A 17,532-nucleotide genomic window follows, 5' to 3' on the forward strand; every position below is an offset into this window, starting at 1 on the left:
CCAGCTCCCTCCCCACCACCGACTGCTCCGCCGGGCTCCACTGGGGCTCAGCGGAGGCTGGGCTGTGGGAGCCCCCCAAGGCAGATGCTGGTGCGTGCCGCAGCCACAGGGGCTGCAGTTTAGGGTGAGAGGAAGACAGAAAGCCACCTGTCTCCGTCCTAAGAGGCCTGGGACCCGGCGGTGTCCCCTCTCCCAGGCGCCCCAGGCCCCAGACGTGCAAGGCCTGGGGCAGAGCGCGCTGCTGCGGACAGCAGACTGGCGCCCTCGCTGAGACCCAGCGGTCGGGTCCCGAGGGCGGGGTGCAGGGGCGTGGCCAGGCTCGTCCTCCGCCCACCTGGGGCGGTACAGAGGCGGAGCCAGGGAGGGCGGGCGCCCCGGTTGGCCAGCGGGGCCGGCAGGGCGGCAGGATAAGAGCCCAGAGCGCAGCGAGACCGGAGCGGAGCTTTCGCGGACACTTGGCAGCAGGACCAGTGGGACCACCTACGGAGCCGAGGCCGGGCGCGCAGGTGAGGCCGGGCCACCCGTGGGCCACCCTCCCCACCAGACGTCCCCCTGGGGATCCTCCGCTCCTTTCTCGGACCCCGCGGCTGCAAAGGGCCGGCGGGCACCATCGGGGCGGGGGCCTCCGTGTCCTGAAGGCAGCGGTCTTTCCAGAAGTCACCCACGGCTGGGGTGCACAGCGCACTGCGGCCATGCCATGGGCGGTCTAAAGGCGAACAGTGCCCGAGGGGTGCGTGCGCTAGAGGGCGCGGGCGATGTTCTCCACCCCGGGCTCTGTGATTCGGGCAGGGGGCCGCCCACAACCCCAGCTTCCCTGCAGCGCTGGCCCCCGGCCCTTGGCTGTTTGTGACTGATTCCTTCCCGTTGAACCAGACCTGGGAGGGGTGAGGCAGACGCGAGCCAGGGCTCCCCTGTCCCAAGGGGTGGTCTTCTCAGCCAGCGCTTCTCCTCACAGCTTGGCCTTGGCTTTTCCAGATGGGGGAGGGGCGCGGGGTTGTGGGGCTCTGAGGGCCCAGGCCGAGTGCAAGCACAGACCAGAGCTCTGCTTGCCAAGTGCCTGGTTCGCTTTCTGTACCCAAACCTGGCCTCTGAGGTCGGGGCCTCAGGAACGCGGTGGGCTCCCCTCAAATGCCCAGCCTCGTTTTCCCTGGCAGGTGGGCCCCGATGCACCTGCAAGTGCTGCTGTCAGAGCAAAAAGGCTGGGACCTGCCGCCTGTACCAGCCCAGCGCCCCCCACGGGACCCCGGCCAGGCCAGGCCCTCGTGCCCCTCCCACGAAAGCCCTTGCCCTGGGTTTCGTTCGTCTCAGGAAGGTGCTGAGGGTCTGTCACTGAGACGAGCTGCGTAAATGACTGATGGGCGTTTCTGTTCAAACGTGGATGCGGAGGAAAACGTCCCCATTCCTGCTGCCGTCCTGCCACCTTCTGCTTCCGGGGGGGTGTGCGTGTGTTTGTGCGTGTGTGCCTGTGCATGAGCACACTCGCGGGTGCCGCTGAAACGTCCAAATGCCAGGAGGCATGTTGGACGCTGCCCCTGGCCTCGGGCGCCCGCCTTGCTCTTGCTGTGACAGGTTTGCTCTGTTCTCCTTGGTTGTGTTTCCCAGTCCCACGAGCTAACTGGGAAAAAGCTGCTGGTAAAAGCTGCTGCCTCAGGAGCCAGTCCCGCACACCCAGGAGATCCTGCCGCAGGTTCGGCCCCTGCCGGGCCCTTCCAGGTGCGGCCACAGGTGGGTGTGGCTGCAGCCATTCCTCGGAGGAGACGCGTCATCTTAAACTCGGAATTCCTGTGGCTGCCTTGGGTTTTAAGTTGTGCTCTTTACTTTGGCCACTGAGTAGAAACTACGTGTGTGCGCTGTCGTGAAGACTTAGGTGGGACACTATCTGAAGATGGTCCACTGACTCCCCGGAGTGGGGGAGGCTGCAGGGGACGTCTTGCACTATAACTCAAAGCGAATGGGAGATGACACAGCACCATCCTTTGACAGGAGGGGAGAGGGGACCCGGGGGTGGGGGGCAGAGCGGAGGTCTGTCCTGAGGCCCCGCCCCCCGCCTGCCTCCTGCCCTCGCCCTGGCTGGGTCCTCCATCCAGGGGGCCTGGAATGTGTTCATTCTGCCCCAGGAAAACGGCCGGAAGCGCCTCGATCTGCTCGTGCCCCCGCCACGCTGTTGTTCTGGCTGCTCAACCCTTGCTCTCCTGTGTGTGCTTCTTTTTCATGCCGGCTGAAGACCCAGAGGGAAGATCTGCTCGGGGCTCCTGCTCCCCGGATGCCATGAGGCACAGCAGGTGCTCCGTGGCCCTGGTGTCTTCCGCGGTGGCGCCAGCCAAGGAGGCCAACGCCACGGGCCCCAAGGCGGTGGAGCTGGTCCTGGTCAAGGAGCAAAATGGGGTGCAGCTCACGAACTCCACCCTCCTCAGCCCCCCGCAGAGCTGCGCCGAGGCCCCAGATCGGGAGACCTGGAGCAAGAAGGCCGACTTCCTCCTCTCGGTGATTGGCTTCGCCGTGGACCTGGCCAACGTCTGGCGGTTTCCTTACCTGTGCTACAAAAATGGTGGGGGTGAGTGCTGTCCCCCACCCCACGCCCTCCTGCCAGGGGCCAGGGCCAGGGGCAGGGCTCTGGGGAGTGAGGGCCACCCTCCTCACCCTCCCACCGTGGCCAGGGCCAGGGGGTGCTGGGGCAGGGCTCTGGGGAGTGGAGCCATCGCACGGCACAGCCTCCCGGGACAGACATGGTGCTCAGAGCCGCCCCATCCCCTGACCGCCTCCCCAGCTGAGCCCAGAAAGCAGAAGCCAGGGTTTGGAGCTGGAGGGGCCACGGCCCTGCCTGCTGGTTCCGAAGGTGGTTTCACTTTGGCCGACTTAACCAGCTGACACGTGTGCAGAGGCCCTTGAACTTGGAGGAGCCGAAGTTGTCCCAGGGACAGGCCCGTCTCCTCCCCTCCCCACCTCACCCCTGCACGGCCGGGCCTGGAATTGCCAGATCTGGCCTCCAGGTAGAAAACTAGGAAACAGGCCAGGGCTGCTCAGAAATTCAGGCTGAGACATTAGGCTGGTGCTCGTTCCTGTGAGAGGCCTCAATGCGGCCGGGGGTCAGTCCCTGAGGGGCTTCCAGAGCCCCCGGTGGGCAGATTCCCTGGCCCCCTTTGAGGCCTAAGTGGGTACAGAAGTTGCCCCAAGACAGGCAGCTCTGTGGGTGTCCCTGCACCCCTCCCAGAAAGAGAGCCCCCCATTTGAGGCAGTGTGACCTCAGGAGGGTCTCAGGAGGCTGAGCCCAGGGGCCCTGGACTTCGTGCTCAGAGTGCAGTGTGGCTTTGAGAGGAACTGGGTGCCGGGGTGGGGGGGAACCCCAGCCCCAGGGCAGCGCCCACCAGCAGAGAGACAGCTCAAATGCAGAGGCCCAGGTAGGGTCAGACCCCGAAGGACTCAAGAGAAGAGGGGACGGAGGGCAGGACCTGCCGGCAGTGCCAGGAACAGAGCCGCGATGCGGGCAGCGGCCTCATGGGCTCTGCTCTGGGGCTGCCTCTGCAGGTGGGGAGGAGCGGGACCCACGGCAGGACACGTCCAGGCCCTGGTGATGTGGGGCCAGGTGTGGAGGCAGGAAGCCCACCACCCTTGGAAGGGTGGTCACACAGGGGCTTCAGGGAGAAACAGGGACGGGAACCCTGGGTGGAAATGCTTGGGCCCAAGACACGCGTGGTCGGCTGGGCCCTTCCCCTGTGGCCCAGGTGACCGTGCTGTTCTGCCCCCAGGTGCCTTCCTGGTCCCCTACCTGTTCTTCATGGTCATTGCCGGGATGCCGCTTTTCTACATGGAGCTGGCCCTTGGGCAGTTCAACAGGGAGGGGGCTGCTGGCGTCTGGAAGATCTGCCCCATCCTGAAAGGTAACAGCGGGGCACCACCTCGCACCTGGCGTGGCGGGGACCAGGGCGCGGCTGGAGCGATTTCAAAGCCAGTCACCCCGGCTTGGGCATTCGGTCCCTCTTGGCATCTATGCCTGTGGACACGTCGTTTTAATTTTGGCCCCTGCTTTAAAGGGTCCCCTTGGTCCCAGGCGAGGCCAGCCTGCCGTTCACGCATGGTGGTGTTATGTCAAAGTGCTAAAACGGCGGAAAAGATAAAAATCCGCCCAATTGATCTGTCCTCTATCCATCATCCATCCACCCATCTACCCGTTGTCTATCCATCTATCTACCCACCCATCCATCCATCCATCTCTCCAACTGTATTAGTTTTCTAAGGCTGCCGTACAAAGTGCCACAGACTGAGTGGCTTAAATAATAGATGTTTGATGTCTCCAAGTCCTGGAGGCTCGAGTCCAAACCCACGGGCCTGGGGCAGCTGACTCCATCTGCGGGCTGGGGGCGTCCATGGGCTGGGGACGGCCGTCTTCTCCCTGTGTCTTCACGTCGCCCTGCGCGAGTGTCTCTATCTGAACTGCTCGTCTAGGTTCACATCGTGTTGGGCTCGTTCTGAGATACTGGGGGGTGGAAACGACCTGCCTGCCAGCCATGTGTCCATCCAGCAGTCTGGCCACCGCCTACCCATGTGCCATCCTCGTAGCCACCCTGTACCTGTTACCTGCAGCCCTCGCTCTGATGGCATCCATGTTCCTACGCTCTATCCCTCTGCACCTGTCCTCCCTCTAGCTACCCATCCATCTGCCATCTATCCACCGTCTCTTGTTCACTGAGCCCTCCAGGCGCTGGCATGATGCCACAGCACGGTCACACAGCCCAGCCCATGCTGAGCACAGGTGGCCAGCCTGGTGGTGACGCTTTGTGAGAGCCTGGCCCCTCCGGGAGCCCTGGAGGTGCTCTGTGTGCCGTCTGTTCTGTGTTTGGAGACGCAGGTGCTGGGTTCGGGGCTGGGGGGACCGGCCGCTCCGGTCAAGACCAGGGTGGGCTCCACCCCAAACCCGTGTGTCTCCCCCCCAGTCCAGCCCCCAGTCACGCCCGCCCACTGGGCCAACCGCACAGGAGCCCGTGGTCAGGAGAGGGTGCGGGCGTTTCCTCAGACACCAGGCCGGTGCCGGCTTCAGATGCTGGCTTCGCTGAGATGGTTAAACGATCCGTCTTCGGGTCTTCTTAGAAGGTCTTGAAAAGTTAGGGCCTCTGGAAAACAGAAGCCCCGCGGGTCCCCAGGGCGCCCCGCGGGTGTGTTCGTGGGTTTGTGCAGGAGGGCAACTGCCGCGGCCTGAGGAGCGGGGACACCTCACAGGTGTGGGCTGTCCCTCCAGGAGAAAATCGCCCTCACGGCAGTGGAAGCGCTGGGCCCTGCCCGGCATGACGGCTCCTCCCGGGCGCTGGCGTCCCTCCTTCCTGCTGGCCGCCGGGTGAATCTCCAGGCACGAGCAGTTTCCTCACAGGCTAAGTGACAGGCGGCCCAGTGATGGAGCTGCAGGGAGGTCAGGCGTCCTCGGCGGGAGGGGCGGCTCCGGGTCAGGTGCCTGCGCGGGGTTTGCGCGCAGAGGTCAAAGCTGAAGTCAGGCCTGGGACAGCCGCCGGTGCCCTCGGTGGTCCCAAGGGGGGGACGTGCAGGAGGCTGAGACCCGGGCGCCTCTTCAGAGCCAGGCAGGTGGGGGGAGGTTGTCTTCACGGGCGAGGCCGATACCGTCGGGGCAGTGCGTCCACGTGGACACCACTGACACGTCGGGGCGCGTGAGTTCGTCCCGTCCTCCCGACCTGAGGGCAGCTGGCGTGTCACGGCCGGCGCGCGTCGGCTGCCCTGCGGTCCGACTTCACCCAGCGCGATGTGCCTCCAGGGACCGGCTGCAGCTCTGGATGTCCAAGACCCCCCTCGAATCTGAAGCGAATCGAGAGCTTCTGATGTGACAGGACCCTGTGCCCCCCACCCCCAGGGAGTCCAGAGATGAATCAGAGGGTCCGGCGAGGGGGGGCTTGGACAAGAGACTCGAGCAGGAAAAGGGCGCCGACCCGGGGCCGCGGGCCAGCAGACGGAAGCGCCTTTCCCACTGGACGTCCTACCGCAGGAAGGGTCTTCCCCAAAGCAGCCGAAGCGAACCTTCCTCCGTCTGCCCCCCGACACCCCGCACTGCCCTCGCCTTGCTCTCGTGCTCACGCGCACTGACCACCGCGACTCTCGGAGGGGAGGCGGTTGCCCCCCAGGGCCCAAGCCCCCCAGCTGCCCGGCATTCGGGCCTGACCGTCTGTCTGTCTGTCTGTGACTCCCTCTTCATCCGGAAGCTCTGGGGCTCCGGCGTGACTGTCTGTTGGGGTGCAGAAGGGGGGCTGTTGTGCCCTCCTGAGACCCAAGGAGGCTCGTTTCATGTTTGCTTAAACAAGTCAAGCCCACTGCGTGTTCAGTGTGGAAACACCACCACCCAATTTCACAGACCGCAGAAGAGAATTTCCACATTTTGGGGTCAATAATATTTTAGTGCGAACTACCAAACACTCCCTCTTTCTAAAAAGGCTATTCCGTGGCCTAAAATAAATTGCACCCGAGGTTAATATTTAAAATACCGAAAGGAATTGAAAATTAGGAAAATTGCCATTCAGGCTGTGACTGAAATTCGCTTCTGGCCTTGAGCTTCCTGGAGTCAGAGACAAGAGGAACCATCAGAGGGCACTGAGTCTGTGGCCTCCTTGGGAAGGAAGTTCCTCTGCCAAAAGCTGATGGAAGCAGGTCCCTAGCACTTTATTCAGAGGCTGTGACGCAAGAACACCCATAAAGGAACACGCCTGAGCCCGCAGGACAGTGAGCCTCATGACTCACAGGAGGACTTGAAGGCGGCGGCATCGAGGGGTCGCCCTTCGGGGGCCCAGGGCCAGGGCTTCCTGAGGCTCCGCGGTCCCGGAGGACAGAGCGACTGGCGGAGCCTTGCAGCCGTCTTCCTAAGAACCGTCCTTCACCCGGGCCTTTGGGGCAGCCGGACGGCAGCTCAGCAGAAGCAGCGCCCTTGGGTGGGAGAGCCTCTGGGCTGATGGCCGGGCCACATGCTCCAGGGCCACATCAGCCCCACTGTGACAGTGGAGCAAGCTGGCCTGCCTGGGTGGTAGGGGGGTTGTCTCCACAGCAGTGGATTTAGAAGGACCCAGGGCAAAGGCAGGCCTCCTCCGACACCAGATCTGCATCTGCTCTGGTGTTTGAGCAAAGGCTCCTTTCAGCTCCGAAAGTTCCAGCTGAGGATTCGGAGTCCCCAGTTTTCACCTGCAAGGATTTCCACCCACGGCCGGCTCACCGCCAGGGAGAGCCTTTCGTGATGTGCTTCACGCCAGCAGGGCTTCCTGCCCGCACGGCTGCCTGGGCGAGTCCAGAGAGCAGAATTGCCGTGCGGAGCTGTTTCCGGCTGACACGCTCCCCCCGGAGGACCTTCGAAAGGCACGTCGGGTTTTGCCTTTGCTGCTGCTGAGCATGATTTCACGAGGGATCGCGTAGCAGGGCCACTGGCTTTTGCATCAATCACGCCTGATCCTGGCTGTGTTCAATATCTACACCTGAAAGAATTGCAGTGCCTCTCTTTTTGCTTTCAGGGTAGGGAGGGAATTTTAATGGAGACTCCTGAGCATGAAAATATCTTCTCCTAAGGGTTAGACCCATAAGAAACGAGCTGAGCTGCTCCTGCGAAGGTTGCCTGAAAGTCAAGCTCCTCCCTGGCCACAGGCGGGCGTGGCACCCAACCGGGCTCCTGTCCAGTCAAGTCAGTTTTGGTCTAAGCCAGCCCTGGCCCAGAGAAGTAAAAGAACTCCGCCTGGAGCTCCATGCAGCGAACCGCTGCAGCAGGAGGCACCCGTGCCTGTCCAGCCTTGAGCAGGGAGAGCCCTGGCTAACAAAAGGAGGCCAGGCCGTCTGTCCACCTGGGTCAGCCTGATGCCGCTCCAAGGACGGCTCACCCTCTGTTCTCCTCCAGGACTCTCCCAAACTCTGGGTGCTGTGGTCCTGAACGTGTCTCCAAAAGGCCTCAGGTGGCCCAGGAAGCCCCACGTGGTCACCCATGGCCATGGAAGACCCCCCCGGGTGGTGATGTGTGATCCTGGGGGGTTGGGCGGCTCTGTAGCTTCTGAGCAGCCTGTTTGCCTGGAGTGGCCCAGAGGGTGCATGGTCAGCTGTGGGGCCACGAGTGGCCCTGGATGGCCTGGGCCGTCTTGCCCCTGATGGTCCTGGCTGAGCCTGGGAGGCTGAGGATGGCCACAAATGCCCCCAGTTGTCCTATAGTGACCGTCGATGGCCCTGGATGGCTCTGGGACTTTGGGGGTTCCTTGGTGGCCCCGGATGGCTCTAAGTGATGCTGAATGGTTTGGAATGGCCTGTGTTGACTCTTGGTGGCTTGTATCCTTGGTGTTCCTAGATGGCCCGGGTGACCCTGAATGATTCTGATGGTTCAGGACGGCCCGTGGCCCTGGACTGCCCCGGGTGAACCAGAGTGGCCGTGACCTTACGTGACCTTACGTGACCCTGGATGACCCTGATGGGTAGTGCACGGCCCTGGATGGCCCTTCGGTACCCTGTTTGTCTGTGGGTGACCAGGCTGTACCAGGCTGCCCCAGCACATCTGGGTGGACAGAGGCGGCCGTGGACAACTGGAAGGGTCGGCCCCGCCTCCGTGGTGGCAGGGGTGCTGCAGGTGTCGGGACAGCCCGGTGGAGCTGTGTCCTGGTTGGGGGGGGGTGCTGACCTTGCTGACCCCCCCCTCCGGCAGGCGTGGGCTACTCTGTCATCCTTATCTCGCTCTACATCGGCTTCTTCTACAACGTCATCATCGCCTGGGCCCTGCACTACCTCTTCTCCTCCCTGACGGCCGAGCTGCCCTGGACCCACTGCAACAACACCTGGAACAGCCCCCACTGCTCCGACGCCCGCGCCGCCAACTCCAGCGCCAACGACACCAGGACCACGCCTGCCGCCGAGTACTTCGAGTGAGTGGGGCTCCGGGCCGACGCCCTGCGCGCTGCCTCTGCCCAGGGGGAGGGAGAGGGGAAGCAGCCAGGCGGGTCCCGGAGGGGGCCGGGCTCACCCCCCAGCCCTGCGCTGCCCCCCAAGGCTCTACGGAGGCCCCCCTCCCGACCTGGCCTGGCCTGTGCCCATTCTGTCCCTTGGACACCTGTGGGGCTTATTTCTGGCCCTACCTCTGGCAGCTCAGGAAGGGACTGTCCCTCTCCCGGCCCTGTCGAGACAGGTGAGCCCTCGGGTGTGCAGGAGAGAAAATCTGAGCCTTCGGGCCCCAGCAGAAGCTGCCATGTGGGTGTGTGAGCGACTCGGCCAGAAGGGCTGCCCGGTTCAGGGACCTGGGGTGTTTAGGTTGGAAGCGCATGTTTCAGACACTCGGAGTCTAAGCACTTGCTCCAGAGCCACGGGACACGTCTCCAGGACTGGCCGCTGTGGACAGTGGCCGGGGTGGTAGGGAGTGGAGTGAGGTGGGGCTGCGGCTCTGCAGGGGCCGTGGGAGGGGTTGGGTGCCCTTCTTCCAGGAAGCGCGAGCTGAGGCAGGACGAGGGCTGTGGGTGGTGGGACTTGTTTAATTTTTTGGAAGGTGGTTTTGGCACTTTGGGATGGAGAGTGAGGGCGTCTGGGAGGCCGGGGACGGGAGCGGGCGTGGGCGCTGAGAGCCCGCCTGCCTGGCGAGGGAGAGTCCAAAGCTGGGGGTGAGGCCGGGGTCTCCGGGAGCTCTCGGGAGGGGCAGCAGGTTGTCAGAGGCTGGACCAGAGGCAAGAGTCCGCCTGCTATCCGTCCCGTTAGATTTGCCTAAAAGACACCAGGGTGGGTGTCCCCTCGAGAAAGGGAACCCCAGGCTGTTACCCGAGTGTGTCCTAGGATGGGCAGACAAGAAACGCTAGATCTGTCCAAGGAAAGCTAGCAGAGCATGCATCCACAGCAGTCTTGCAGAGCTCAGCATCTTGCCGCCGGCCTGTTCCTTACGCATGTCCCAAACTTAATGGCAGCGTCTCAGGACCAGGTCAAGGCCAGCTCTCAGGGCCAGTGTGTAGAAGGGACCAGTGGTGGCAGGGGCAGGGCTCTGCATCAGAAAGCTGAGACGCCAGCATGGCTGCCTGTCCTCCTGTCCACTGCTAAAGGACATCCAGAGACAGCTCTCTCTAGGCTGGGTTCACCAATCATTTCACCAACAAGTCTTCAAGCTAGTGTGTCTTTTACAGTGTTAAGATGGATTTTGGTGCAATTTAGAGCATTTAGGAAAGCTTTCAGAGATGCCAAACGTGCCGAGAAATGTCACTTGGAGATGCCTATCTTTGTTTGGGAAGTGTGGAGAGAGAGGGTTTATCTAAGAGATTTTCAGACAAGAAAAATATAGGTAAAAAACTGATTAGTCAATGATCCATTATTAAGAATATGCTAGGAGGAAAGCACATATGTTATAAGTAGATTTTAAAAAAAGAAAAACTGACTAGTCAGTGTCTCGGAAGTTCCCCGTCTGGAAAAGAAAGGTTCAGATGGAAAGCTGCCCAGAGCCTCCACGTGAGGGGCTATTAGCATGAGCAGGTGTCCAACCGTAGTTGGAGGTGACCCTGGGACAAAGGCGGGAGCTTTGAAGGTTTGCACGGAAGTCTTGGATCAATAAAGACACAGTGAATTATTAACGGCATCAGGGACTCCCCAGGTGATCTCACTATTGGTGGTGACAACTCAGGTGTCCCTGAGACGGCGCAGTAACCATCAGGTCTGCAAGGGTTTTCTGGAATTTAAACACACTGTGTAGGGCAGATCATTGTGAAAAGGATTACCTGTTCCTGATCCCACCATGAAATGACTGAAAGGCCAGGATAACTATAATCACTGAAGTCGTAAAGCTCTGAGTCCTACAAAGTACGTGTGGGCTCTGGAAACCCCAAAATAGGCCCATCTAAACCCAACCAGTTTTAAATTCCCCTCAGTTCCATAAACACTTATCAAAACCAGGCTTGCCTACTTCCTACTACAAATTAGAAAGCTATGTATTTAAAGCTACACATTTTCCTCTAAGAGACGGCTTTAGCTGCCTCCTGCCTCTCTGATATGTTGTGTTTTCATTTTCATTCATTTAAAGTATTCCCCAATCTGCCTTGTGATTTCTTCTTTGACTCAGGGGAGATTATTGCTTGATTTTTAAATATTTGGAGGCTTTCTAGATGTATTTCTGTTATTGATTTCTAATTTAATTCTGACTGACCTGATGAGATAATATGTTTATAAAACTTCGTCATTTCAAAATACACCAAGACTTGTCTTATGGCCCCGTACATGGTGTGTCCTGTGCACTTAAAAAGAAGGTGTGCCTGCTGGTAGACGGGTCAGTAAGTCAGGTCAGCCCAGGCTGCTGGTCAGGTTTTCTGCATCCTTGTCTACCTGTTCTACCAGTTACCGTAACGGGCTGTTGGAATCTTAACTGTAATTGTGGACTGGTCAATTTCTCTTCACAGTGATGTCAACTTTTGCTCCATCCATGTTCTGAAGTACATGCATGTCTGTGAACATCGAGTCTTTTAATGGACCCCTTTTCCTTTATGAAACATCCTCTGGGTAATATTCCTTATGCTGACATCAGCATTCTCTGCTATTAATATGAGTATTCCAGCTTTCCTATGAATAATGGTTAATGGGATGTCTTTCCAATTCTTATCTTTTTAACTCACATGTGTCATCTTTAAAGTGGGTTTCATGCAGACAGAAGAGTTGATTCTTACTTTTTCTTTTCCTTTTTTTTTTTTTTTTTTAATGAAGATGTGGCATAGTCAAACCATGGTTAGACCAGTTCTGGAAGGGCTATAGGAAATGGGAAAACTATAGGAAAGGATGCTTTTTTTGGGGGGGGGGGTCTTTTCCTGTTATTTTAGGGCCCCACCCACAGCATATGGAGGCTCCTTGGCTAGGGGTCCAGTTGGATGGCAGCCACACTGGCCTACATTACAGCCACAGCAACGTGGGATCCTTAATCCACTGGTCGAGGCCAGAGATTGAACCCCCATCCTCATGAATGCCAGTCAGGTTCGTTCACCAGTGAGCCAAGATGGGAACTCTGATTCTTGCTTTTTTATTCACCTCGACAATCTCCGCCTTTTAGTTAGAGTTGCCAATCAACAGGTGTCCACATGTCTGGGCAGAGTCTTTCGTGTCACCACTGACTGGCCTATTTGTCCCCTCTCTTCATTGCTGATTTCTTCCTTGGAATTAACTAATCTTTAGGCTTCCATTTCATCTACACCATTTGCTGACAAGCTCCAGCTCTCCGTCTCAGTTTTTCAGTGGACAATAGAGGGTTCACAGTGCAGATCTGAGCTGGCACAGTCTTCCTTCCAAGGGCATCTCACCACTTCACATGTCACACGGGCGCCCCTTCCACCTCCCTTCATGGCCTTTGTGCAGTTGCTGTCCCAGACTTGGTTTCCACCATTTGTTAGTAACTCCACAGCACAGTGTTACTACGTTTGCTTTAAGCAATTACATGTTAAATAACGTCAAGCAAAAGGCACCTTTCTCTCTCCCGCATGCCCTGCACCCGAGCTCTCCCTCTCTGCACGTGGGTCCAGGTGTCCACTGGGACGGCTTCTTGCCTCTGAAGATTTCCCTTGACGTTTCCAAAGTGTAGACTTACTGGCAGTGACCGCTCTTAGCCTTAGTTTTTCCGAAAAGTGTGTTGCCTTCTTTTGGGGAGGTTTAAAAATGGTGGTAACATTCAAAACATGAAATTTGCCATTTTAACCCTTTTCAAATGTACAGCTCAGGGGCGCTAAGCATCTTCACATTGCTGTGCAAGCATCTCCCCATCCATCTCCAGAACGTCTCCCGCCACCTGAGCTGGGGTTCTACCCATCAGGTGCCAACGCCTGGCCTCCCATCCTCCACCCTGGCACCTGCATTAGACCTTCTGTCTCTGCTTTCCGTTCTTTTGAGATATACCCAGAAGTGGAATGGCTGGATCATATGATAATTCTATGTTTTGTGTTTTTGTTCCCACAGCAGCTGTGCATTTTATGCTCCCACTGGCAATGCACGAGTTCTAATGCGTCCACCTCCTGGACGATGCTTGTTTTCTGCGTTGCCTTTTTTTTCACTAATACCATTCTAATGGGTATGAAGTTGTATCTCATGACTTTGATCTCTTTTTCCACGATGACTAGTGGTGTTGAGCATCGCGTCTGTGTTTGCTGACCGGCTATATACCTTCTTCAGAGAGGCATTTATCCAAGTCCTTTGCCCATTTTTAAATTGAGTTGTTTGGGGTTCGCTGTTGTTGCATTTGGGGGTTCTTTATATATTCCAGATCTTAATCTTTTATCAGCTATATTCTCCCATTCTGTCGTTTTGCCTTTTTACTCTGCTAATAGCATCCTTCGATGCACAGAAGTTTTTGATCTTAAAGTTCGTTTGTTTATTTTTTCTTTTGCTGCTTGTGCTTTTGGTGTCATAGCAAAAAAAAAAAAAAAAAAAAAAAAAAAAATCCATTGTCAAGCCCAAAGTCTTGAAGATTCTCCTCTCTGTTTTCTTCTAAGGGTTTTGTGCTTTATGCGCCCACAGATGGCCTTTTGCCTGTGTCTTCCGTAGTTTTGTATTTGGCGAGAAGGAGCTCCTGGCTCTACGGCCCATTTTCTTGCTTCTCATTGTGTCATAATTTTTTTTTTACTATGTGCTAGACTTGGGGAGTTTTGCATTGGTGAATATTAGAATTCATTGTCTTCCTTTAAAGAACGTTAGATTTGCTCTGGCAGGAAGTTAAGTTGCTCCCTGTGCAGTGTCATCCTTTTGAAGCGGTTTTTCCAGCTCCTTGAAGTTGCTCTGGGGCAGCCCCTTCCAGGGCCCCCACTGGACCCCAGGCAATGTTCTAGTCCCCCTGCTGACTGGGGCAGGGGACTCAGTGACCCTCAGCCTGGCAGGAGCTCGCGGACCACCCAGCCAGCCCCCTGCCTGCCCTGCCGGCTCCCCCATAGCTGAGGTGGGGACTCCTTTGCTCACGAGGCTAGAGGCCTGAGCAAACCTGGCCATGTCGGTCTCCCATGGAATCCTCCAGAAGCAGCTGGACTGTGGGCGCCTGTTGGCAGCCCCCACCCTTGGAGAACGGCACGGTCCCCGCATGTCCTGCCTTATTCCTCCGAGCACAGGGCCCTGGACCGTCCGTGGGCAGCGGGATGCTGCGTCACCGAGCAGCCTCCTCCGGCCTCTGGCGCCTCTTTCCTTCAAAGCCCGGGTGCCCTTTCCCTCCCCCAACTTCGAAGAGCACGGGTGGTGAGGGCGAGGGGCAGGGCAGGGTTCTGCGGGCTCCCAGCGTGCCCCCGCCCACCTCCTCCGCGCCTCCATGGCAGACCTACCCCGGGCTGCCGCTCGGGCCTGGGGGCCAGCGTTTCTGGGGCAGTGGGGGTCCCCAGGGGCACCTGCGGGCGCTGGTTCCAGTTCTGGGTGGGGAGGCTGCATCCCTGGGACCCCTTCTCCCTGCTCCCCAGGCGCGGCGTGCTGCACCTCCACGAGAGCCGCGGCATCGACGACCTGGGCCCGCCCCGGTGGCAGCTCACGTCCTGTCTGGTGCTGGTCATCATCCTGCTCTACTTCAGCCTGTGGAAGGGAGTGAGGACCTCGGGCAAGGTGGGGCTGCGGCCGCGGTGTGGGCGGGGGGCGGGGGGGGGGGGATGGGGGCGTGGCCGGGGGGCAGGGCTGGGGGCGTGGCCGGGGCCCGGGGCTGGGGCGTGGCCGGGGCCCGGGGCTGGGGCGTGGTGTCAGCAGAGTGCATTCAGATGAACACAATATAATTGTTTTTTTCCAATGGGGTGTTTTGGGTATTCCCCGGGCACAAAGCAACATTGACTGGAATGTGTCACTTGACCTGCTACTCATGCAGCCCCCAAACTCAGGAGCCTCTCATAATGCCAGGAGGGCCCCCCTCCCCCCACTTCTTCCCCCCCCCACTTCTTCTCCCCCCCCCCCCCCCCCCGCAAGGGTCCATCTCTCACACGTGATCCAGATGCACATCTGCAGGATCCGCGCACACCCCTCACGGGGCGCTCATCAGAAATCCCGCCCCTGCCTCCGGCCGCAGCCCGAATGCAGAACAGAAATGTTCCTTCTTTGCCAGGAGCTTCGTTCCATTTTAACCCCAGGAACCGTGTAGAGACAGAGGGCCCTAGGCAGCCTCGCTCCAGGGAGCATTTGCTGCGCCGGCGTCCTGTGGCTGTTTGGGATGCTGGGCTTCCCCGTCCAAGGCCACCTCTCTCAGCACACACCGTGGGGTGGCCCTGTGCCCACCCGTGCAGCCAGGTGACGCCGTCCCTCCCCAGGTCGTGTGGATCACGGCCACCATGCCCTACGTGGTCCTGCTGGCACTGCTCCTGCGAGGCATCACGCTCCCCGGGGCCCTGGACGGCATCCGCGCTTACCTGAGCGTGGACTTCCACCGGCTCTGCGAGGCCTCGGTGAGTACGTCTGCCACCCAGGCCGCGGGGCCCCGTGTCCCAGAGGCAGAGGCCCGGCTGGAACACATCGCTCGCCCCGCTGTGTGCTGGGCTCTACAGGATGGCCTGGCCCACCGGGCAGAGTTCGCCCTGTGGCCGAGAAGGGGACACGTGGCACAGCCGGATGCTGAATGGACCTGAATGAGGAGTGGGGGGGCACCTGGGTCCCCGCGCTGCCACAAGGCCTCTTCCGCTCGGCCCCCTCTCCCTGGGGAGCACTGCTGGGCCCTCGGACAAGCACCTGGGGCTGCCTGGCCTGTGCCCGAGGCTGCTGCCACCCGCCAGTCAGGCTGATGGTGGGGGAGGGGACAGGTGAGGCAGCAGACGGCAGGTGGGTGATGCAGGAGTAACAGACAGACGGCATGGTGGCGGTGGGATGCGGGCTCAGGCCCGAGCAGCCCGTCACTGCTGTCATCAGACATGTCTGCTCCGGCCGGACGGAACAGTGGCCAGACCGGGAGGCCCAACCACACGGTCCCCAGAGGGCAGGTCCCACCGAGCCCAGTGCAGGGGGCAGAGCCGCCCTGGCCCCTGTGGGTCCTGCTGACTTTGCACAGCTCCCCCGGGCGGCGGAAGGGACTGGGCCTCACCAGGCTGAGGGCAGCCTCCCTCAGAGACAGCCACCCTGGTGCCCTTCCCCTGGGGCTTGGCAGTATGGGGCAGGTGCCCCAGGTGCCCCCGGGGACAGACTTGGGAGCTGGCCCAGATTGGGACACGAGCCCCCCAGTACCGTCCCCTGGGGGTTCGAGGGTGTGGCTCAGTCCCCAGGGGCCTGACGGAACCCACAGTGGCGGGAGGCGGGCCAACATCCTCACTGTCCAGGCCCCGCTGGAAGCAAAGTTCCCACAAAGGAGCCAGCAGCCGGACAGGACAGAAGGGGCCGCGTGCCACATCCGTGCTCGTGTCCACAGCACCGTGGCCCCGCAGCTCTGATGTGGAGACCGCCTGCCTCCGGGCCCATTTCTAGATGCCCAGGTGGACTCGGGGGCCTCCTTTGGGGTCAACATCCCCGTCCTCGGTGGCTCAGACCCTCGCTCATCCGTCTGAAGTTCTCAGTGGAGCTGCTCCTCTGGGAAGGCAGGGTCCAGGCTGGGACAGACGAGTGCTGTCCCGGGAGGCCGCGTGCCAGCAGGACAGGCGAGGCCAGCCATTGAAGGAGGGAAGGGCAGGTCAAAGTCACCCTGAGAGGCTGCCCAGCTGGGTCCCCAGGGGCGGGGGGAGTGCTGGGTTCAGAGCTGGGTCTGGGGGCTGCAGTGAGCAAAGGCCTGGACAGAAGGCCGGGAGCACGTCCTCGTGGGTGGGCTGCACGTGCCAAGGCTCTGGGGTGGATACTGACCACCGCCCAGACCGGCAGGAGCTCCCAGGGACCCCAGCCCTGTCTGCAGCCTCCTGCTCCCGACAAGCTGGCCCGTGGCCACGAGGAGGCCTCTTGGCCCACTGCCGCCTAGGTCCCTCTCACCATCTGGAAACATGCTGTCCCCAGTTCTGAGGCGACCCCGAGATGCCAGGTGTGCCCTCCAAAGGACCAAGGCCCTCCTGGTGCTGGCCATCGTGTCCCGGCCCTCGCTCAGTCACCCGCGGGCAGCTGCCCTGTGGCCCCGCATGAGGAACCTGAAGGTCCGGGCCCCAGGCCTGTATGGGGCCTGCAGGGACATGCAGGGACAACCCAGGATCTGCCAGCCCCCAAACCCTTCACGCAGCAGGTCCAGCCGGTCCTCCAGGGCGACTCTCGGTGGCGGTGGGGGGGGGGGTCCGCTGTCCTCCATCCCCCACCCCCATCGCCCCAGGCCGTGCAGGGCCGAGGTGGGCACCGGTGTCCCTGGGTGGTCTCACGTCACCCTGACTGGAGCAGGTCGTGTCTGACATTTCACACACCCTGGGCCAGTCCTGACCACAGGCCCTCACTCCGCCTGGGTGTCCCCCGAGCAGCCTCCAGCGGGCGCACCGAGGCGGGAGCCAATGTTAGCTCCACAGGCCTTTCTGCGTGTGCCACCATGTGCCACGTGTGCCACCGTGTGTACATTTCATGTGTTTCCATGGGAGGAAAGGAAGCAGTGCGAGTGGCACGATCTGACCCAGGCACCACCGACTCGGCGTCTTCTGCCGTTACAGGGTCGTGGGCCAGACCGACTCCCGTGCTGGGGAG

General features: G+C 60.1%; 1 protein-coding gene across 8 annotated transcripts in view; it reads left to right on the forward strand.

Moving 5' to 3' along the window:
- The first annotated feature begins 434 nt into the window (after positions 1-434).
- The window catches only part of SLC6A3 (solute carrier family 6 member 3), a 34,179-nt gene continuing 17,081 nt past the window's right edge, over positions 435-17,532 (forward strand). For 2 of the 8 annotated variants that reach the window (XM_085001698.1, XM_085001699.1), the window contains exons 1-7: positions 435-506; positions 1,603-1,725; positions 2,225-2,554; positions 3,747-3,878; positions 8,657-8,873; positions 14,385-14,523; positions 15,213-15,347. In XM_085001698.1, coding sequence (XP_084857824.1) covers positions 2,269-2,554; positions 3,747-3,878; positions 8,657-8,873; positions 14,385-14,523; positions 15,213-15,347 — 909 coding nt within the window. In that variant the 5' untranslated portion in view covers positions 435-506; positions 1,603-1,725; positions 2,225-2,268. Of the gene's footprint in view, positions 507-1,602; positions 1,726-2,224; positions 2,555-3,746; positions 3,879-8,656; positions 8,874-14,384; positions 14,524-15,212; positions 15,348-17,532 lie in introns of those variants that run through there. The other 6 variants (XM_085001700.1, XM_085001703.1, XM_085001697.1 and 3 more) reach the window with 4 other exon arrangements.

The sequence above is a fragment of the Sus scrofa genome, chromosome 16 (genome assembly GCF_054392235.1).
Source record: "Sus scrofa isolate SSC_HxYL_T2T_F1_AM1 chromosome 16, Sscrofa_HxYL_maternal_Yorkshire_Landrace_v2.0, whole genome shotgun sequence".
Taxonomy (NCBI): domain Eukaryota; kingdom Metazoa; phylum Chordata; class Mammalia; order Artiodactyla; family Suidae; genus Sus; species Sus scrofa.